The 23775-nt window shown below is 45.1% G+C and overlaps 1 protein-coding gene across 1 annotated transcript in view; it reads right to left on the bottom strand.

The window, feature by feature from the left end:
- Positions 1-245: 245 nt before the first annotated feature.
- The window catches only part of kcnh5b (potassium voltage-gated channel, subfamily H (eag-related), member 5b), a gene marked incomplete at both ends in the record, with an annotated part of 155339 nt that continues 131809 nt past the window's right edge, over positions 246-23775 (bottom strand). The window contains one exon of the mRNA XM_079262133.1: positions 246-1346. Within this exon, the coding sequence (XP_079118259.1) occupies positions 246-1346 (1101 nt within the window). The remainder of the gene's footprint in view (positions 1347-23775) is intronic.

Below are 23775 nucleotides of genomic sequence, written 5' to 3'. Positions count from 1 at the left end.
ATATACAGGCAATTAGTGTGTTTAGTCGTGGTTTCTTTGGCAGGCCAGAATCCAGCTGGACATGCATAGAGAGGTATTTACAACAACAAACGGTCCAAATCAGGTAGGAGTGTACTCTCCAACATGATCTGAAAACAATTAGTGTGCAAATGTCATAGAGGGCTCGTTTGCCTTGGAATTATCAGACCAGTGGCGTAACTGGACGCTTTAGTTCCCGTACACTGTCCACCACCAGTTCAGCTCTTTCAGAGCCTGGCATCCTTCTCTGAGTCTGGAGAAACAGGCCTGGAAACGGTGAAAATGTCCTGATGCTGGGTTTGGGTTCTGGGAGTGGGGGATGCAGACAGCGCCCCTGTGGACGGTCGCCGCTTGTCCGACAGTAGTTTGATAATTTCAGCTACCTGACTCTCTAAGGCGCCCAGGCGGCATCCCAGAGTCTGGATGTCCCCCCGGAGTTGCAGCCGGGTCTCGTGCACCGCGGCTTGTAGGGCCTGCTCTGGTATGGGGCAGAAAGGGTGAGGAGAGCCGGCCCCCCCAGGGAGGGGGCTGTGGAAGAGGGGGGTGACCGCTGCAGGGGTCCGCGCCTCCCCGGCTCGGTCAATCCGTAACTCACTCTTTGTGATGCCACTGTCGCAGGAGTCCGTTTTACGAAGGGGGTTGTTGCTGGAGACCCCACCCTCACCAAGACCAGCATTTTCTCCCACTTCCTGACCTTTACTGGTCTGAGAGAGCATCTCCACGGAAACAGCCTTGACATTGTTGTTTAGCCCCTCCTTCCTGGTCTCCATTGGAGCCATGCTGTTTTTCAGGCGCATCCATCCATTGGCCTTGGCGGCTGGTTTCCCCAGCACAGGGCTGGCGTCCACTTTGAGCCTGACAGGCTGCTCTCGCCCCCCGTCGTCAGAGTTGGGCTGCAGCTCCATGACATCACAGTTATTCTGCTTCCCAGGAGGTTCACTTGGCTGGCTGTAGGCCAGAGAACTCTGCATGGGCGTGACCTGAGACACGGTCAGCACGCTGCTGCTGGGCAGGGCCCCGTTCTGCAGGGAGGTGTGGGGCCGCTGCAGGCTGAGAGGCAGCGAGTGCTGCAGGCTGGAGTGGCCCAGCTGCAGGGTGTGGGGGTGCATGTGTGGGTGGTGCTGCTGCTCCACCTGCAGCTGGTTCTTCCTCAGGTCCAGCTGAGAGGCAGCTGCAGCTCCCTGGTTGCGGAGCTCCTTCTGCTGCTTGAACTTCTGGAAAAGCTTACGGACTGGGTGGTCCTGCGGGATGGTTAGCTGCACCTCGTTCTTCGCTCGCTCCCTCTCCTCTTCCTCCTTCTTCACCTCGCTGATTTTACGGAAAATTATCTGGAAAGAAAACAAAGAACAACATGATGTGATGTGACGAGAACTATTTTCTCTGCCCAACATGCTGAAGAATCAAACATGGATCATTGCATGTAAAGCCTGTCTCCTTCACAGTGATGGGACTTTGTACTGAAGGACACACATGTCACATCACCTCTGCCGTGCACTCAGGTACAGAAGTTATTGACTTTTGAAGATCGGTGTTGAATTATCCATCAATGATCTCACCCCCTGCCTCTCCCACACCTCTATTATTCAGCTGTCTGGCGCCAGGCTCTCTCTGAGCTCCACTTACACACTAATTAGATTATGAATGACAGAAACCCCTGCAAGGCATCCAGCCAGACATCTAACCTGCTACTGGAGTGTTAATTTTAGTTAAAATGCCCATATTTTCTGCAGATGGGATAAAGATAGGGGATTTCTCTCCACCTTTTTAACGTCCTCATTTCATCCACCCCGTCGCTTTGAGATGACTCAGCAAACCCTGCTGCTAAAAACCAGGAGAGGGTTGGGAAAAGAAGACGCCACATCAGTCATTACCAGTCGTCATGGTAATGTACCTGGAGGGATACTCAGAGATTTACACTTTTAATTAAATGAACTGACAAGCAGAGTTCAGATTAAGCCAAAGTACCTGGAAAGTTATTGCATGTTGTGTTCTTTTACCTGTCACCTCTGAAATGAACCGAGTCAAATGTTTGGACACACTTTTCCATTAAATCCTATCGGAAAGTGTGTCCAAACTTTTGACCGGTAGTGTATATAAATCCTGGAAAACATCTGTTATTGCTGAGCAGGTGAGATGCCAGGCAATCAGATGCTTGTTGTTTCCATGATCCATGACTGTTAGAAGGACTGAAAAAGATTGAAGAATAAAATATTTGACTTCTGCTTCAGTCTATTTGTAGATTTCATTAAAAAAAACAAAAAACAAATAAACAAATAAACAAGCTGACAGCCCAGGAAAAGTTGTCAAATTTCCTGGCTTTGGGTCCAGAACGGAGGTTTTTTTGTGTCACTTTCCTGTCAGCTGCATCCTACGAGGTTTTAATAGTTTTGGGAGGATTCTGGTCGTGTCATAAGTCAGAAGAAGCGAAGCTGCTGGCACACAGCTCATCATTCTGCTGTTAAAGGAAGGTGACATGCACACAAGAAGAGCTGCAGACTGCAAACACCTGATGTTTCTCTTTCCATTTTCTCAAACACACAACCTGCTCTGCCTCCAAAAAGCTTGGTATTTAGACAGGAACGAGTTCTGGCCGAGCAACTGTTCATTCTGGTGAAAACCACATTAAGACTGAACTCCAAAGCAAAACCAGAAACTCTGAGAAGGATTTCTGACCATTTAATGAGCAAGATCTTTTTCTTTATCTTGCTTTTTGTTTCATGCTTGGTCAGTGATGGTTTGGGATGATATCATTCCAGTTACTGTAACTGTGTGATGCTTTCCAGTTTGGTCTGATTGGTCCACAGTGGGGAAGCAAACCAAACCAGATGAAGGTGCAACAGTTCCAAGCATCTCTAACCTGAACAAACCAAGTTCCCAGGACTATTCAGGGATGAATTTGTGTTTAAAAGGCTCAACAATCATGTTTTTCAGAAGAATTGGAGCATATAAGTCTAGATTTGATGCTTGCATCCAACAGCTACATCACTAATCATACTACCCTGATGCAACTCATCCATTATCTTAAAAATAAGTTGTATTGATGTTGTAAGGTGGAAAGTTGATCCAGAACCAAAGCTGCGTCAGAGCTAATCAGAAAATCAAGGTTCAATAACGCTCAGGGTGTTAAATGACGTAGTAAACAGAACAAGGCCAGGAACCAAATCTCATTGTACAGAATTCTGGCAGATTTTCATACTTTGGGCTAACAAAGCCTAATTCCACATCTGTCATGCATCTTCTCTCTTCTCTGAGCTCTCTCCAGAAAATAAAAGTTCATCCAGGAATGGGCATTGTGAATGTCAGTGTCTGCAAAGCTCCCATTGTGAAGAATCTCCACAAAGAAAAAGAAAGTGAAAGAAAGTGAAAAGAAATTAAAGCAAAAATCAAATAACCCAATGAGCTAAAAAGTTCTAATAAAAAATCTAGATAAAGGACTTCATAAAATGTGCTAAAATAGAAATAAAACATGAAATAACATATAAATAAAACATCAAATAAATGATGATCAAACAGAATTCAGCTGAAAGTAAAAAGGTTTTGAGTCTATATTTACAAACATCAACAGTCTCTGTATGTCTGAGGTTCCAGACAACGTTCCACAGATGAGGAACGTGGCAATGGAACCAGACCTTCCTGGAAGTTTTGGACCTTACTTTAAGAGGACCTCAGGTCCACGAGGACAGGTCAGATCAATAAGAAGCTCCAGGACCATTAAGAATTTATAAATGATTAAAAGATGCTTAAACTCAATCTTGAAATGCACAAAGTGATCTATGAAGACCTTGGATGGCTGTTGGTGTTTAGTTTACAGAGGTAAAGCAGAAATCTTACAGCTAATGGCCCACCTGAGAAAGTTCTCTTCTCCTCCTTCTCCCTGGAAAGTTACTTGATGTTCCTTTAATTATTTAGTCTTTTTTTTATCCACTTGTTATTTCTGTAGAATTTATTAGAGGCTCAATCAATCATAACATCGTTTTCTTTGTTTTCACTTCTTGAACGACGTCCGTATCTAAAGTGGGAGCGTTAGCAAGCCCAGTGCAGCATCTCTGCAGAATCTGATGTAGAACTGATATGATTACCAGGAGGAGCGCTACACAAAGCCAACCCCAGCTCAGCACTGAAACACATCCAAACTCCTCCATCTGCAGCTGCCAGCCTGTCAAACTGAGGAAAATATGCAAAGTGCTAACACCATCCAACTGCTGCGGAGGCATTTTTGCTTTTATCCCTCATTAGATAAAACTTTGCAGTAATATCATTAGAAAATTCGACTTCTGCTGCTCCAATCCTCTTTATGACAAACTCTGACAAGATGGAACTGGACATAAAAGTAAAGAGATGCATCTGGGATGGAAACCCAGGCTGATGAAGGAAAGGAGTAGAAACAAAGAGTTATGGATCTGATCGGTAAATATCAGCCTCATGAAGATCTTTAAACCTCCAGACAAAGAAAACTAATCATGTGAGATCTGGTAAAAACTAAAAGGTAGAAAAACTAGGGATGCTTTCTTACATAAGAAAATATTCCTAGTTTTGTTTTTTTGCTGGAGTGGAAACGAACGGCTACAGTTTCTACGGGTTCAGACTGAAAAGAGTTTTCCTGAAATATAATAGAAAAGATGGAAATGGAGTTGGGATAATGTATAATGTATCCTCGCCTGTGAAACGGCCTTCAAGATGTCCTGATCATGTTTTATTTGATTTATTTTATCAATATCACATTACAGATGTAGTCACAATATTTCAATCTTCACTGCAAATTAGGTTTATTTGCATAATGTACAAACTATCACATCTCTGCACCTCCCCTGCTCTGCTGCTGTTACCAGGGGGGTTGACTTGACTACTCGCACCTGTTGCTGTCCTGCTCAGCTGCTTCTATCAAGCTGGTATATAAGCAGCTTCACCCCACTCAGTCATTGCCAGATTGTCTTTGCCTATGCCTGACTCTCCAGTGTTTGTTCACGGATTGTTTTCCTGTTGCCAACCCAGCTTGCCTCTGACCTCCGCCTCTGCCCCTGTAACCCACCAGCCTTCTGTCTTTGGATTAGAGTTTTTGCCTGCTTGACTCCAGTTCTTTCTCTGTCAGCAGTCTGGATTGTGTTGGCTTGCTGCCGTTAATAAAGACGCAGCTGCTACAGAGGAACTTGATTCTGCGTGCTGCTATTGGGTTCACTCCATATCTGTTACACAAACTAGTAGCTCTTTGTGATAAATGAATCAAACAAGAACCATTTAAGCAGCTCAAAACAACTAATATAAGTAGCATCTCTAAATTCAACAGAAAATGCTCTTTTAAATCACCACTGCAGTCTCCGTACGCAAATATTATGGGGACACGTCAAACACCTACTGTTGACTGTGATGTTGGACTGCATTTTAGAGATGCTTGAACCCAGAATATACCAGCAGAATAACCTGAGGGATGTGTGGTCTGGAATGAAGAAGATCACCGGCTTCAAGTTAAAGGGGGACCAGCCTGATGGAGGTCTGGACAGAGCTAATGAGCTGAACATATTCTTCAACAGGTTCAGTTCACCCCCTACCTCCAGCCCAACAGACCACACACCCTCCATAAGCCCACTGCTTTCCTGTCACGCCTCCAATCTGTCACCCTGCAGCTCAGTCATGGACCAGAACACAGCTTCATCTCCCTCCACATCAGGACATCCTGAGACCTCCACCCTGTTTGTCTCCTGCAATCAGGTTAAGAAGCAACTTGAGAAACTGAACTAGAGCAAGGCTGCAGGTCCAGATGGTGTCATTTATTTTAATTTATTTATTTATTTGATCCATGGGACAGTGCACAAACAACATTAACCCCGCTGGGAAAGATGCGTCATGCCAGGTTATAGCACAAGTGCTAATTTCCACCTGTAGTCCCAGAGCAGGCTGAGGATGCGTTGGGATACTTCAAGGTTATAAAAACACAACACATAAAAAAATTCCCAACATTACATACAATAAGCTTCCAATTATTAACCATAGCCTCTACAAACAAGGCTGCCACCATAGCACATTCGAAGTAATCAGTAATGGGTACAAGATTGAGCCGAGAGCTTCCATCATTTCAGCAAGTGTGAAAACTCACTAAAATTTGTACATTTCAAAAGCTCTGTAGGTAACTTGTTCCATTGGTTCATTGCAACATAAGAGAATGCTGATCTTCCAAAAGCAGAGTTGAGTTTTCTTATATAGCACTCGCCCCGGAGAGATGTCCGAGTGTCTCGAGAAGAAACTTCAGAACACAGAGGGATAAAAGTCTTCAGTGGTGGAGCAACAGTGCCATGAATGATCCTAAACAATAAGCATAGATTGGAATATCTAATACAATTCTCAAAACTTAAAATACTATATTTAGTAAGAATTTTGCAATGATGATAAATTTGTGATTTTTTTATCGTGAATTTTAAGAGAACTTTTGAATAGTGATTCAAGAGGCTTAAGAGTAGTAACACATGCCTGTGACCAAGTTGTCATACAATATCGGAAATGTGAAAAAAATCATTGCATTTAGATATACATACGATGCTTCAGTGGTTAGTGAGTTTCTAATATACCGATAGGTTGAAAGATTAAATTTTAAAGTCCCAGAGTCCTCAAGACCTGCTCAAAACAACTACGTCTGATTTTCCAGCACCTTTTCAACACCAGTCTGAGACAAAATAGAATCCCAGTGCTGTGGAAAACCTCCTGCCTTGTTCCAGTGCCTAAGAAAACACAACCAGCTGAAACAAGTGACTACAGACCAGTTGTCCTGACATCTCACATCATGAAAGTCCTGGACAGACTCTTACTGGCTCACCTCAACAAGCAAGTAAACACCTTTCAGGACCCATTACAGTTTGCATATCGTAATAGACTTGGGGTTGAAGATGCCATCATATACCTGCTCCAGAGAGCACACTCTCATCTGGACCATTCAGGCAGCACTCTGAGGGTCATGTTCTTTGATTTCTCAAGTGCTTTTAATACCATTCAGCCTGCTTTGTTATGTGAGAAGCTCCATAAATTCCAGGTGGATACCTCCACAACCACCTGGATCTATGACTACCTCACAAACAGACCACAGTCTGTGAGACTGAAAGGTTGTGTGTCTGAGATGGAGGTCAGCAGCACTGGTGCACCACAAGGAACTGTACTCTGGCCATTCCTCTTCACTCTGTACACCTCAGACTTCCAGTACAACTCTGAGTCCTGTCATCTGCAGAAATACTCTGATGACTCTGCAGTTGTGGGGTGTATCAGGGATGGACAAGAAGCAGAGTACAGAGAACTGGTCAGTCAGTTTGTTAAATGGTGCGGTGACAATCATCTCATATTAAATAGCAGCAAAACAAAAGAGATGATTGTTGACTTCAGGAGGAAGAAGAATAAACAAAGCACTGTTTCCATCCTGGGAGAGGAGGTGGAGGTGGTGGAGGAATGCAAGTATCTTGGAGTTCAGCTGGACAACAAACTGGACTGGAAATGCAACACTGACTACATCTACAAGAAAGGTCAGAGCAGACTGTACTTCTTAAGGAAGCTGAGATGGTTTAACGTCTGCACCAAGATGTTGCATATCTTCTATAAGTCTGTTGTGGAGAGTGCAGTCAGCTTTGCAGCATCTGCTGGGGTAGTAGCATCAGAACCAGAGACTTGAAGAGAATCAACAAACTGATCCAGAAAGCTGCTTCTGTGCTTGGAGTAACTCTGGAGCCGCTGGAGCTGATTGTCCAAAGAAGAATGCTGCACAAGCTGATGAAGATGATGGAGGATTCTTCACACCCTCTCTACAACACAGTGATGAAACAACAAAGTGTGTTCAGTGAGAGGCTTCTTCAGGTCCGATGTAAGACTGAAAGATACATAAGATCATTCCTGCCAGCAGCCATCAGCCTCCGGAACAAGACCTACTCTAGTTAATTATTATTATATACTATAATATTCAATTTCCCTTTGGGGATTAATAAAGTATTTTTCATTAACAACATGCCTTGTCAACATACCATCTGACTTTACAGACATTAAAATGACGACTTTACCGTTCAGACACCGTTTGTTGTCAACGTGCTCCTTCCACCATCTCGGTATTTTCTCTCTCAGGCTCAGAGTCCGGTTCAAACATGAACGGCTGAATTCATGAAGCTGTTGCCTGTTCAGCTTAGCTTGCCATGACTAGCTGCTGATGTTTTTAGCGTCAGACGCACTGGCCCCGCCCCCTTCCGACGCTGGCCATCAATCAGCGTGCACCTCATTGACATTATTTAATCTAACATGATCAAAGTCTCGCATGAATTCTCACAGGAGAAAGTTGTGATGTGAGCAAAGGGTCAGAACAAGCAATTTGTTGGATTTTTTGGCTTAATAAGTTAGTTAGAAAACCAGTTAGAGGAGAGTGAACACATGAAAAAAACAGATGATGACACCTTTAATGAGCGTGTTTTAATATTTAACTTCTGTTTTATACCGTTTCACCATTCTTTTCTTCTTCTTTTGTTTATTCATTATATTTCAAATGTATTTTATTTCAGCTTAAACCTCCAGTGCTTTGGTTTCCCCCGAGCTGTTGGGGAGGGTTAGGACAGGCCTGAAGGACTGAGGGAGCAGGAAGTCTCCTCAGAAAACTCAGCCTGTCATCTCCTTTCCACTCACAGAGTTCCCACCGACTTCCTGGAAACGTGCTGCATCTACAAAGTACTAAATAACATGCTGACACACATGAGAGCACAAAGACACACAGTTCAGAGCTGTAACGGTGATGTGAGGCTCTACCAACAGATATTTAGAAGGGCTATTAATAATTATTTTCATTAGTGATGAGAGGGACACAGTTTTATTTGTCCACATAATAAAAACAGGCAGGATCAGTTTTTCTACACGCTGCTTCTTCATCTTTGTGTAGAAATGACGTCGCTGTCGTTGTTCAGGTTGTGTTTACCTGCTAAAATATAAGATGCTGTTATGTCTTCATATCCAACGCCTTACAGTTTAACGGTTCTTTGCAGATGATTTAGCAGTAAATGCTTCATGAAGCATCTATATAATGAAACTATACACGCACCTTTGTTCATTCTTTTGGAACCTGCAGAGCATAAGAGTACAAAACATTGCCTCACATGTGGACTCTTCTGCTGCGTCATTGCCTTTAAGTGTATGTTAAATTTTATCATGTCTGGCAACCAGTCCGCAGAGATAATCCTTCCTTGTCTTCCTTTAATGCATCTTTGACAGAGACACACTCACACGGGGGTAAAAATGGCTAAATTTTTCCACATAACTCCAGGAATTCATTATTTACCAGATGAGGAGGAGAAGAAAGAAAGACTGCATGGTGGGTGAGATGGTCAGACCAATGGTCACACATGTAAAGGCGGGAAAAGCACCAACACATTTTCAGTTATTTAGCTTTCTTTATATTTAAACTTAGCTGAAATGCTGTAGTTCCTTTTTGTTAGCGCGCACATTAAGGAGCCACTGTATTTTCAACTGTTTGTGTTTTGTTTCACCTTGTTTCTTTTTACCGGCGCTGAAGGGATTAGCTTGGGCTCTGGGGGGGCAGGAGTGTGCACAGGAGGGAAGCCGGTTGAGGGTTAGGGTTAGGCCATGGGCGTTTGGGTAGACCTCGTCTCCAGAGGGAAGATCATAAGTTAAATTTAGTTTCTTTAAATGTTTGATATATTAATTTTTTCCACTTTTGAATAGTTTAGGTTTCTTTTGTTCGTAGTTTTGTTATGAATGATTAAACTAACTGCTAGGTTCTGTTTCTTTGTCTGTTAGTCTGTTTAATGTGTGTTACCCCACATGAAGCCAGTATTTAAGCTCCTCTTTGTTTCTTGTTTGTTAGGTCGGTTGGTTTACTTGTTATGTTGATTTTCTTACCTAATCTGTTAGTTTAGTTATTTTTGGACTTTGATTTAGGTTTTTGCTGAGTTGACCTCTTTTAAAGGCCTAATTCATTTTATGTTATGTGGGCAAATAAAACCCTTTTCTTTTGAGGCCACCTGTGTTCCTCTTCCTTTGCCAGCTTGGTCCCTCACAGAGGGTTTCATCTTCTGATGCTTCCGCCAGTTTCTCAGGGACAAACAAATCCATATTCACCTGGAACGGCACAGAAAGCTACGGTACATGACCATGAAAGAGACTGCACTTCCATCCATTAAATCCTCCTGATGACACGATTCAGCTGCTTAAGAACAGGCAAAAAGCTGCTAAAAAAAGTAAAAACTGAGTTGGAACTGGAGTTGCTGCAAAGATTTCAGGCTTTCTGTCAACGGTTATTCTAAACTACCGCACTGCGAGACGCAGTGAAGAGCAACGAAACACTGGCGTGGCATCACACCGCGCTCCAGAAGGTGCTGAAAATAGCTGAGTCACATATTATAACAAAGTTCAGCCTCAACAGAGATTCAGGCAGTTGAACCAACTGAGCTTCGGTACAGCCAACTAATCATAGCGTGCGTAATAGCTGACAAGGATCCAGGATCCTCTAGGATCCAGAAATCCTTCTCTACCCTTGCAGCTGAACAGAATCCTTTTCCTGCAGGGGAGTGGAAGCATCATGGTTATAGAGATGGGCTTGCCTCTCAAAGTTTCTTGTGTGGCAACAGAGATGGTCACTGTGGGCCCATGAGCAGGGCACTTCTCCCCCAGCTGCTCCCCATGCGCCGACACACAGCAACCGCCTGCTGTGTTGTAAATCTTTTTTGATTTGAATCCATTTGCTCGGATCGTCCATTTGCTCGGTAACGATGGCGTTAAGGGTCCTCTGCCTCGTCTGGTGTTCATACTGCGTCCATTGTTGCAGAGTATTTCTGCAGTTTACTTGCATAAGACAAAGTAAATGGTTAGCTTCACGTGCTAAATACTAGTGCAGCGCCACCTTTGGTGAAAATGGGGAAATATTATTCTTAAGGTTTGGTTTGTTTAATCAAAGTGCAGCGTGAACATGATATCGGTCCACATGGATACACCCCCCCCCCCCCCCCCCCCCCCCCAACTGAGCCGAGTCTCCAATCGGACTGAGTTATAGCGACTATCCTGATGTGAATGAGCCTGATTTTCCAGTTGGGATCAACAGATTAAATACTAGCATTACTTCCATTGCCACTGTTTTTATTTTTTTATGAACAGACATCAGCAGCAGCTGCTTGATGTAAAGTTTAAAGGCTGAAGCCATTTTAGATTTTTTTTTCAGTCATTGATAGTCAGTAAAAAAAAGTTTCTGTCTTCTAGAAGTCACCTTGTGTACCTGTAACACACATGTACGTGTCTTCTCCCACACGCTAATAAACCTTCTTCTCTGTCTTTTACAGATGGATAACTGTATGCATCGCTGCGCAGGCTGCACAATGTGTCTCAAGTGCTCTTCATCTCTGTGAAACACAGAGAAGTTTATTCATTATTCACAAGCCAGATACTGGATTTTCACAATTCAGCTGGAACAGGATGTCTATTTTTTACTTTTACAGTTTAGATCAATGACACTGTAATATTAACCTAAATGTTAAAGGAGATGAAAATAAATGGATTATCTACATATTTATTAGAACTTTACATCAGAAGTTCCTTCTGTCTGTTCATCCATTGCTTATGTTACATGGTGTCTGCTGACTTCACGTTGAGGCCGAGATTACAGTCTATCTTCACCGTTCAGAGATGTAAGAGCAGCGAGCTCCGACAAACTGGCGGAGATGTAATGATTCCTAAAGGTGAGTTATGGTGTGTCTTTATGAGATCTGCTCTTCTTTTCATCTTTTCCAAGTCTTAAAAAGTCTCAGCTTTTAGGAACCAAATGAAACAAATCTGCTTTAAACATGATGACAGCCCCGTTGTCACATCTTCTGCAGCGCAGGTCTGTTGCCATGTCAGAGGACATGATGCAGGAGGGTTTTACCATTAATGTGACAACCAATCACAGCAAACCAAGAATGGACGTAAAAGAAATGATAATGGAGTCTCAGACAACACTAGAGGCATCGCTAGACGTCTTCACCAGGCAGGAGCTCCAGTAGGATCTCAGGAGTTGCCCATCCAGCTGGAGGGATGAGACGATGCAGGACAGAAGACACGGATCTTGGACTAATATGTCAACTCATTTAATGCAATTTGATGGAAATAAAAACTCCAGTTTATTTAATTCATCATTTCTAAAAAATTAGAGAGGGTTTTTGTAGCGCTCTCTGATGATGATGATGATGACCATCATCATCACTGACAGTCTGATCTGAGATCAGCAGCTTGGGATTCATTATAAACAAAATAGATTCATTATAATTATCCAAAGTTCAGAGTTATTACCACTTTTTATTTCACTCTGAGATGTTGCCTTGAACACAGCTCAGCATCTTCTGACATGTTTTCACTGATCAATCGGGACAAATTGTTCCGATTGGTTCAGAAAAACGGCGCCATCCACCTGGAAGCTCTTCATCCTGCATGTTATCGTTCAGTCAGACAGCAGCGTCTGCAGGTTGCCGGACAATAAATCACATCATTTAACATATTTATTTAACTAAATTTCTAACCATCACTACTGTTTTTTTTTAATATAGATAATATGAGAAACTATTTCATGCACGGAGCCTGGCTGTTTGCATGTTGGAGTGAAACAGAGCAAAAGTCATGTAGAAGGTAACGATATCTGAAAAAGATTAAATAATATCTGAGCATCCAAATGTGGTTGCGTCAGTGCGGAAACTGATCTGTAACTGGTTTTATGTCCCGGAGACATCCTGGTGTTTTAGAAAAGACGTAATATTCAGCATTTCTATTTTTAGCTTTGAAAAGTCAGGCGAGTCCTGAAGCTGAACACAGCTTCAACCTAATTTGGAGAGTAGCGTATGAAGCCACAGAACAGCCTGAGGTTTTTGTTATTTCATACCGTGGTCAGTGGAAATGCAAACTGCTGGGAATTCTTTTCATATAAACATATATGTAGTCAGGCAAGAAATAAATATTAGAATATATTTACTGTGTGGGACCTGCATGGCATAAGCAGATTAAACCACTTGGATTGCATTACATAAACCTAACACCACACACATAAACATAATACCACGACACGTAACCCTGACACCACAATCCATAAAACAAATATTGAAATACATATATCTAATACCACAATATAAACTTTATGAAACATAAACCTAAACAAACCTAATATTGTTATACATAAACATTATACCATTATACAAAGATCTAATGATACTTAAACCCAACACTGTTATAAATAAACCTAATAACATAGTAGACAAATCTAATATCCACGTAATACCATGATACAAAGAGCTAATGATACATAAACCTACTGATTAACAAATGGGCATTCACTTCCACAAACTGGTTACAATATTTTTTTATATATAAACATTATACCTCTCCAGTCCATAGCAGCTCTAACACGAGAATATTAGACCCTCACATTAAGAACAACACTCTTTATCAGTCCAACGGGACCCAGATCTGAACTATTAGTGTGGTTCGACTCGGCCTTGCTGTTTGTCTTGTTTCAGGTGAAAACTGCTGATGTTGGCTGGAAATGTGCAGAATGACGACAACAAACCACTCAGAAAATAAGCTTCAGTGAACTGCTGGACATATCATCAGAGCACATCAGAGGAATCACATGTTGCACACATGAACAGCATTTAGTAAAAACTATTCTTGTTTTAGTATCTGTGTTTTATTCCCTCTGAAGTGTGTAAAACCCCAAATGACACATTTTTGCTGATTTTGCCCATTAAAGTGACTCTGACTGATGAGGAGCCATTAACATCTACCCAGTGATGAGACAATGGTTTTACTGACAAATAGAATGCTGCAGAGTTAATAAGGTCTCCTGATGCTCTGAGTGCTTCAGTTGAGGAGGAACAGGACTGAAGGAAGTAAATCTCAGCCAGCTGAACAGGTGCTTAACAGTAAAACCGGAAAGAAAAGCCACCATCACAGAGCTCTGCTGAAGTTTGGTGTGTTAGGAATATAAAACCTTGAGTAGCTCACGTTCTGGTTCACACCTGCTGTGGAACCATTTTCCATTTACCTGTCAAAACACTGACGTCGGCCTTGTGATGGACTGGTGACCTGTCAGGGTCGGAGAGGCCTGAGAGATTATCAGGATTTCTGCTGGCTTCCATTAGAGGGTTAAACATCAGAAAACACACTCAATGTCCACCTGTTCAACTTCTCATTGCCACAGATGCCTGAGCAGCCAATCAGGTTCAAACTGAGCATCAGAATGAGGAAGAAACAAGAGTTAAGGTTGTTGATCTGAGGATTTCTGAGATTTTCACCCACAACCATACAAGGTTTTCAGAGAAGGTCCAAAGAATATAAAACATCCAGCAAGGAGCAGTTGTCTGGACCAGAATGCAGCAGAAGACCACAGCGGGTTCCCTCCTGTCAGTAAGAACAGGAAACTGAGGCTACAATTCACACAGACTCACCAGAACTGGACAATAGAAGATGGAGAAACGTTGCTGGTCTGATGAGTCTCCAGTTCAGCTCCACATTCACATGGTAGGATCAGAATCTGCTGGAAACATCATCTATCGAGCCAAGAATTAAGAAATCTGGGAGAAAAGGGGGTCCCACCAAGATCTGATGAAGTCGCCGGTGACTTTAATATTTTTGTGAAAGAATAAAAACTGGTAAAAAGCGATTAATTTTTCACGTTAACTTTAATTCAACTTTCTTTGTAGAGTTTCCATTTATCTCAGCAAACTTTTAAAGACACAAACAAAATCATTTCTGATCCGGTCTGGTTCTGATAGTAATCCAATACATGTATTATCTGATCTTCTAGAGGAAAACCTCCATCAGGACCAGAACCCGGAAAGAAAACCTCCATCAGAACCAGGAAGGAAAACCTCATCAGAACCAGAACCAGGAAGGAAAACCTCCATCAGGACCAGAACCAGGAAAGAAAACCTCCATCAGAACCAGAACCGGGAAAGAAAACCTCCACCAGGACCAGAACCAGGAAAGAAAACCTCCATTAGGAACCAGAACCAGTAAAGAAAACCTCCATCAGGACCAGAACTAGGGAGGAAAACCTCAATCAGGACCAGAACCTGGAAAGAAAACCTCCATCAGGACCAGAACCAGGAAAGACAACCTCCATCAGGACCAGAACCAGGAAGGGACACCTCCATCAGGACCAGAACCAGGAAAGAAAACCTCTATCAGGACCAGAACCAGTAAAGAAAACCTCCATCAGGACCACAAACGGGAAAAAACCCTCCATCAGAACCAGAACCAGGAAAGAAAACCTCCACCAAAACCAGAACCGGGAAAGAAAACCTCCATTAGAACTAGAACCGGGAACGAAAACCTCCATCAGGACCAGAACCGGGAAAGAAAACCTCCACCAAAACCAGAACCGGGAAAGAAAACCCCCATCAGAACTAGAACCGGGAAAGAAAACCTCCATCAGGACCAGAACCGGGAAAGAAAACCTCCATCAGGACCAAAACCAGGAAGGAAAACCTCAATCAGGACCAGAACCTGGAAAGAAAACCTCAATCAGGACCAGAACCAGGAAGGGACACCTCCATCAGGACCAGAACCAGGAAAGACAACCTCCATCAGGACCAGAACCAGGAAGGGACACCTCCATCAGGACCAGAACCAGGAAAGAAAACCTCTATCAGGACCAGAACCAGTAAAGAAAACCTCCATCAGGACCACAAACGGGAAAAAACCCTCCATCAGAACCAGAACCAGGAAAGAAAACCTCCACCAAAACCAGAACCGGGAAAGAAAACCTCCATTAGAACTAGAACCGGGAACGAAAACCTCCATCAGGACCAGAACCGGGAAAGAAAACCTCCACCAAAACCAGAACCGGGAAAGAAAACCCCCATCAGAACTAGAACCGGGAAAGAAAACCTCCATCAGGACCAGAACCGGGAAAGAAAACCTCCATCAGGACCAAAACCAGGAAGGAAAACCTCATCAGAACCAGAACCAGGAAGGAAAACCTCCATCAGGACCAGAACCGGGGAATAAAACCTCCATCACGACCAGAACCAGGAAGGAAAACCTCCATCAGAACCAGAACCAGGAAGGGACACCTCCATCAGGACCAGAACCAGGAAAGAAAACCTCCACCAGGACCAGAACCAGGAAGGAAAATCTCCATCAGAACCAGAACCAGGAAGGAAAACCTCCATCAGGACCAGAACTGGGGAAAAAAACCTCCATCAGAACGAGAACCGGGAAAGAAAACCTCCATCAGAACCAGAACCGGGAAAGAAAACCTCCATCAGAACCAGAACCGGGAAAGAAAACCTCCACCAGGACCAGAACCAGGAAAGAAAACCTCCATTAGGACCAGAACCTGGAAGGAAAACCTCCATCAGGACCAGAACTAGAGAGGAAAACCTCCATCAGGACCAGAACCAGTAAAGAAAACCTCCATCAGGACCAGAACTAAGGAGGAAAACCTCCATCAGGACCAGAACTAGAGAGGAAAACCTCCATCAGGACCAGAACCAGTAAAGAAAACCTCCATCAGGACCAGAACCGGGAAAGAAAACCTCCATCAGAACCAGAACCGGGAAAGAAAACCTCCATCAGAACCAGAACCGGGAAAGAAAACCTCCACCAGGACCAGAACCAGGAAAGAAAACCTCCATTAGGAACCAGAACCAGTAAAGAAAACCTCCATCAGGACCAGAACTAGGGAGGAAAACCTCAATCAGGACCAGAACCTGGAAAGAAAACCTCAATCAGGACCAGAACCAGGAAGGGACACCTCCATCAGGACCAGAACCAGGAAAGACAACCTCCATCAGGACCAGAACCAGGAAGGGACACCTCCATCAGGACCAGAACCAGGAAAGAAAACCTCTATCAGGACCAGAACCAGTAAAGAAAACCTCCATCAGGACCACAAACGGGAAAAAACCCTCCATCAGAACCAGAACCAGGAAAGAAAACCTCCACCAAAACCAGAACCGGGAAAGAAAACCTCCATTAGAACTAGAACCGGGAACGAAAACCTCCATCAGGACCAGAACCGGGAAAGAAAACCTCCACCAAAACCAGAACCGGGAAAGAAAATCCCCATCAGAACTAGAACCGGGAAAGAAAACCTCCATCAGGACCAGAACCGGGAAAGAAAACCTCCATCAGGACCAAAACCAGGAAGGAAAACCTCATCAGAACCAGAACCAGGAAGGAAAACCTCCATCAGGACCAGAACCGGGGAATAAAACCTCCGTCACGACCAGAACCAGGAAGGAAAACCTCCATCAGAACCAGAACCAGGAAGGGACACCTCCATCAGGACCAGAACCAGGAAAGAAAACCTCCACCAGGACCAGAACCAGGAAGGAAAATCTCCATCAGAACCAGAACCAGGAAGGAAAACCTCCATCAGGACCAGAACTGGGGAAAAAAACCTCCATCAGAACAAGAACCGGGAAAGAAAACCTCCATCAGAACCAGAACCGGGAAAGAAAACCTCCATCAGAACCAGAACCGGGAAAGAAAACCTCCACCAGGACCAGAACCAGGAAAGAAAACCTCCATTAGGACCAGAACCTGGAAGGAAAACCTCCATCAGGACCAGAACTAGAGAGGAAAACCTCCATCAGGACCAGAACCAGTAAAGAAAACCTCCATCAGGACCAGAACTAAGGAGGAAAACCTCCATCAGGACCAGAACTAGGGAGGAAAACCTCCATCAGGACCAGAACCGGGGAATAAAACCTCCATCAGGACCAGAACCAGGAAAGACAACCTCCATCAGGACCAGAACCAGTAAAGAAAACCTCCATCAGGACCAGAACTAAGGAGGAAAACCTCCATCAGGACCAGAACTAAGGAGGAAAACCTCCATCAGGACCAGAACCGGGGAATAAAACCTCAATCAGAACCAGAACTAAGGAGGAAAACCTCCATCAGGACCAGAACCTGGAAAGAAAACCTCAATCAGGACCAGAACCAGGAAGGAAAACCTCATCAGAACCAGAACCAGGAAGGAAAACCTCCATCAGGACCAGAACCAGGAAGGAAAACCTCCATCAGGACCAGAACCGGGGAAAAAAAACCTCCACCAGGACCAGAACCAGGAAGGAAAACCTCATCAGAACCAGAACCGGGAAAATAAACCTCCATCAGGACCAGAACCTGGAAAGAAAACCTCCATCAGGACCAGAACTAGGGAGGAAAACCTCCATCAGGACCAGAACCAGGAAGGAAAACCTCCATCAGGACCAGAACCTGGAAAGAAAACCTCCATCAGGACCAGAACCAGGAAGGACAACCTCCATCAGGACCAGAACCAGGAAAGAAAACCTCCATCAGGACCAGAACCGGGAAAGAAAACCTCTATCAGGACCAGAACCAGGAAAGAAGACCTCCATCAGGACCAGAACCAGTAAAGAAAACCTCCATCAGGACCAGAAACGGGAAAAAAACCTCCATCAGAACCAGAACCAGGAAAGAAAACCACCACCAAGACCAGAACCGGGAAAGAAAACCTCCATCAGAACTAGAACCGGGAAAGAAAACCTCCATCAGGACCAGAACCGGGAAAGAAAACCTCCATCAGGACCAGAACCAGGAAGGAAAACCTCCATCAAAACCAGAACCAGGAAGGGACACATCCATCAGGACCAGAACCAGGAAAGAAAACATTCACCAGGACCAGAACCAGGAAGGAAAACCTCCATCAGAACCAGAACCAGGAAGGGACACCTCCATCAGGACCAGAACCAGGAAAGAAAACCTCCACCAGGACCAGAACCAGGAAGGAAAACCTCCATCAGAACGAGAACCAGTAAAGAAAACCTCCATCAGGACCAGAACTAGGGAGGAAAACCTCAATCAGGACCAGAACCTGGAAAGAAAACCTCAATCAGGACCAGAACCAGGAAGGGACACCTCCATCAGGACCAGAACCAGGAAAGACAATCTCCATCAGGACCAGAACCAGGAAGGGACACCTCCATCAGGACCAGAACCAGGAAAGAAAACCTCTATCAGGACCAGAACCGGGAAAGAAAACCTCATCAGAACCAGAACCAGGAAGGGACACCTCCATCAGGACCAGAACCGGGGAAAAAAAACCTCCATCAGGACCAGAACCAGTAAAGAAAACCTCCATCAGGACCACAAACGGGAAAAAACCCTCCATCAGAACCAGAACCAGGAAAGAAAACCTCCACCAATACCAGAACCGGGAAAGAAAACCTCCATCAGAACTAGAACCGGGAACGAAAACCTCCATCAGGACCAGAACCGGGAAAGAAAACCTCCACCAAAACCAGAACCGGGAAAGAAAACCCCCATCTGAACTAGAACCGGGAAAGAAAACCTCCATCAGGACCAGAACCGGGAAAGAAAACCTCCATCACGACCAGAACCAGGAAGGAAAACCTCCATCAGAACCAGAACCAGGAAGGGACACCTCCATCAGGACCAGAACCAGTAAAGAAAACCTCCATCAGGACCAGAACCGGGAAAGAAAACCTCCATCAGAACCAGAACCGGGAAAGAAAACCTCCATCAGAACCAGAACCGGGAAAGAAAACCTCCACCAGGACCAGAACCTGGAAAGAAAACCTCCATTAGGAACCAGAACCAGTAAAGAAAACCTCCATCAGGACCAGAACTAGGGAGGAAAACCTCAATCAGGACCAGAACCTGGAAAGAAAACCTCAATCAGGGCCAGAACCAGGAAGGGACACCTCCATCAGGACCAGAACCAGGAAAGACAACCTCCATCAGGACCAGAACCAGGAAGGGACACCTCCATCAGGACCAGAACCAGGAAAGAAAACCTCTATCAGGACCACAAACGGGAAAAAACCCTCCATCAGAACCAGAACCAGGAAAGAAAACCTCCACCAAAACCAGAACCGGGAAAGAAAACCTCCATCAGAACTAGAACCGGGAACGAAAACCTCCATCAGGACCAGAACCGGGAAAGAAAACCTCCACCAAAACCAGAACCGGGAAAGAAAACCCCCATCAGAACTAGAACCGGGAAAGAAAACCTCCATCAGGACCAGAACCGGGAAAGAAAACCTCCATCAGGACCAGAACCGGGGAATAAAACCTCCATCACGACCAGAACCAGGAAGGAAAACCTCCATCAGAACCAGAACATGGAAGGGACACCTCCATCAGGACCAGAACCAGGAAAGAAAACCTCCACCAGGACAAGAACCAGGAAGGAAAACCTCCATCAGAACCAGAACCAGGAAGGGAAACCTCCATCAGGACCAGAACTGGGGAAAAAAACCTCCATCAGAACGAGAACCGGGAAAGAAAACCTCCATCAGAACCAGAACCGGGAAAGAAAACCTCCATCAGAACCAGAACCGGGAAAGAAAACCTCCACCAGGACCAGAACCAGGAAAGAAAACCTCCATCAGGACCAGAACCTGGAAGGAAAACCTCCATCAGGACCAGAACTAGAGAGGAAAACCTCCATCAGGACCAGAACCAGTAAAGAAAACCTCCATCAGGACCAGAACTAAGGAGGAAAACCTCCATCAGGACCAGAACTAGGGAGGAAAACCTCCATCAGGACCAGAACCGGGGAATAAAACCTCCATCAGGACCAGAACCAGGAAAGACAACCTCCATCAGGACCAGAACCAGTAAAGAAAACCTCCATCAGGACCAGAACTAAGGAGGAAAACCTCCATCAGGACCAGAACTAAGGAGGAAAACCTCCATCAGGACCAGAACCTGGGAATAAAACCTCAATCAGAACCAGAACTAAGGAGGAAAACCTCCATCAGGACCAGAACCTGGAAAGAAAACCTCAATCAGGACCAGAACCAGGAAGGAAAACCTCATCAGAACCAGAACCAGGAAGGAAAACCTCCATCAGGACCAGAACCAGGAAGGAAAACCTCCATCAGGACCAGAACCGGGGAAAAAAAACCTCCACCAGGACCAGAACCAGGTAGGAAAACCTCATCAGAACCAGAACCAGGAAGGTAAACCTCCATCAGGACCAGAACCGGGGAAAAAAAACCTCCACCAGGACCAGAACCAGGAAGGAAAACCTCATCAGAACCAGAACCGGGAAAATAAACCTCCATCAGGACCAGAACCTGGAAAGAAAACCTCCATCAGGACCAGAACTAGGGAGGAAAACCTCCATCAGGACCAGAACCAGGAAGGGAAACCTCCATCAGGACCAGAACCTGGAAAGAAAACCTCCATCAGGACCAGAACCAGGAAGGACAACCTCCATCAGGACCAGAACCAGGAAAGAAAACCTCCATCAGGACCAGAACCGGGAAAGAAAACCTCTATCAGGACCCGAACCAGGAAAGAAGACCTCCATCAGGACCAGAACCAGTTAAGAAAACCTCCATCAGGACCAGAAACGGGAAAAAAACCTCCATCAGAACCAGAACCAGGAAAGAAAACCACCACCAAGACCAGAACCGGGAAAGAAAACCTCCATCAGAACTAGAACCGGGAAAGAAAACCTCCATCAGGACCAGAACCGGGAAAGAAAACCTCCATCAGGACCAGAACCAGGAAGGAAAACCTCCATCAAAACCAGAACCAGGAAGGGACACATCCATCAGGACCAGAACCAGGAAAGAAAACCTTCACCAGGACCAGAACCAGGAAGGAAAACCTCCATCAGAACCAGAACCAGCAAGGGACACCTCCATCAGGACCAGAACCAGGAAAGAAAACCTCCATCAGGACCAGAACTAGGGAGGAAAACCTCCATCAGGACCAGAACCAGGAAGGGAAACCTCCATCAGGACCAGAACCTGGAAAGAAAACCTCCATCAGGACCAGAACTAGGGAGGAAAACCTCCATCAGGACCAGAACCAGGAAGGGAAACCTCCATCAGGACCAGAACCTGGAAAGAAAACCTCCATCAGGACCAGAACCAGGAAGGACAACCTCCATCAGGACCAGAACCAGGAAAGAAAACCTCCATAAGGACCAGAACCGGGAAAGAAAACCTCTATCAGGACCCGAACCAGGAAAGAAGACCTCCATCAGGACCAGAACCAGTAAAGAAAACCTCCATCAGGACCAGAAACGGGAAAAAAACCTCCATCAGAACCAGAACCAGGAAAGAAAACCACCACCAAGACCAGAACCGGGAAAGAAAACCTCCATCAGAACTAGAACCGGGAAAGAAAACCTCCATCAGGACCAGAACCGGGAAAGAAAACCTCCATCAAAACCAGAACCAGGAAGGGACACATCCATCAGGACCAGAACCAGGAAAGAAAACCTTCACCAGGACCAGAACCAGGAAGGAAAACCTCCATCAGAACCAGAACCAGGAAGGGACACCTCCATCAGGACCAGAACCAGGAAAGAAAACCTCCACCAGGACCAGAACCAGGAAGGAAAACCTCCATCAGAACGAGAACCAGGAAGGAAAACCTCCATCAGGACCAGAACTGGGGAAAAAAACCTCCATCAGAACGAGAACCAGGAAAGACAACCTCCATCAGGACCAGAACCAGTAAAGAAAACCTCCATCAGGACCAGAACTAAGGAGGAAAACCTCCATCAGGACCAGAACTAAGGAGGAAAACCTCCATCAGGACCAGAACCGGGGAATAAAACCTCAATCAGAACCAGAACTAAGGAGGAAAACCTCCATCAGGACCAGAACCTGGAAAGAAAACCTCAATCAGGACCAGAACCAGGAAGGAAAACCTCATCAGAACCAGAACCAGGAAGGAAAACCTCCATCAGGACCAGAACCAGGAAGGAAAACCTCCATCAGGACCAGAACCGGGGAAAAAAAACCTCCACCAGGACCAGAACCAGGAAGGAAAACCTCATCAGAACCACAACCAGGAAGGAAAACCTCCATCAGGACCAGAACCGGGGAAAAAAAAACCTCCACCAGGACCAGAACCAGGAAGGAAAACCTCATCAGAACCAGAACCGGGAAAATAAACCTCCATCAGGACCAGAACCTGGAAAGAAAACCTCCATCAGGACCAGAACTAGGGAGGAAAACCTCCATCAGGACCAGAACCAGGAAGGGAAACCTCCATCAGGACCAGAACCTGGAAAGAAAACCTCCATCAGGACCAGAACCAGGAAGGACAACCTCCATCAGGACCAGAACCAGGAAAGAAAACCTCCATCAGGACCAGAACCGGGAAAGAAAACCTCTATCAGGACCCGAACCAGGAAAGAAGACCTCCATCAGGACCAGAACCAGTAAAGAAAACCTCCATCAGGACCAGAAACGGGAAAAAAACCTCCATCAGAACCAGAACCAGGAAAGAAAACCACCACCAAGACCAGAACCGGGAAAGAAAACCTCCATCAGAACTAGAACCGGGAAAGAAAACCTCCATCAGGACCAGAACCGGGAAAGAAAACCTCCATCAGGACCAGAACCAGGAAGGAAAACCTCCATCAAAACCAGAACCAGGAAGGGACACATCCATCAGGACCAGAACCAGGAAAGAAAACCTTCACCAGGACCAGAACCAGGAAGGAAAACCTCCATCAGAACCAGAACCAGCAAGGGACACCTCCATCAGGACCAGAACCAGGAAAGAAAACCTCCATCAGGACCAGAACTAGGGAGGAAAACCTCCATCAGGACCAGAACCAGGAAGGGAAACCTCCATCAGGACCAGAACCTGGAAAGAAAACCTCCATCAGGACCAGAACTAGGGAGGAAAACCTCCATCAGGACCAGAACCAGGAAGGGAAACCTCCATCAGGACCAGAACCTGGAAAGAAAACCTCCATCAGGACCAGAACCAGGAAGGACAACCTCCATCAGGACCAGAACCAGG

This window comes from Telmatherina bonti (genome assembly GCF_933228915.1).
Source record: "Telmatherina bonti genome assembly, chromosome: 22".
In the NCBI taxonomy this organism is placed as follows: Eukaryota; Metazoa; Chordata; class Actinopteri; order Atheriniformes; family Telmatherinidae; genus Telmatherina; species Telmatherina bonti.
Note: the sequence above shows the minus strand (reverse complement) of the source record. Positions and strands in the feature narration are given on the sequence as shown.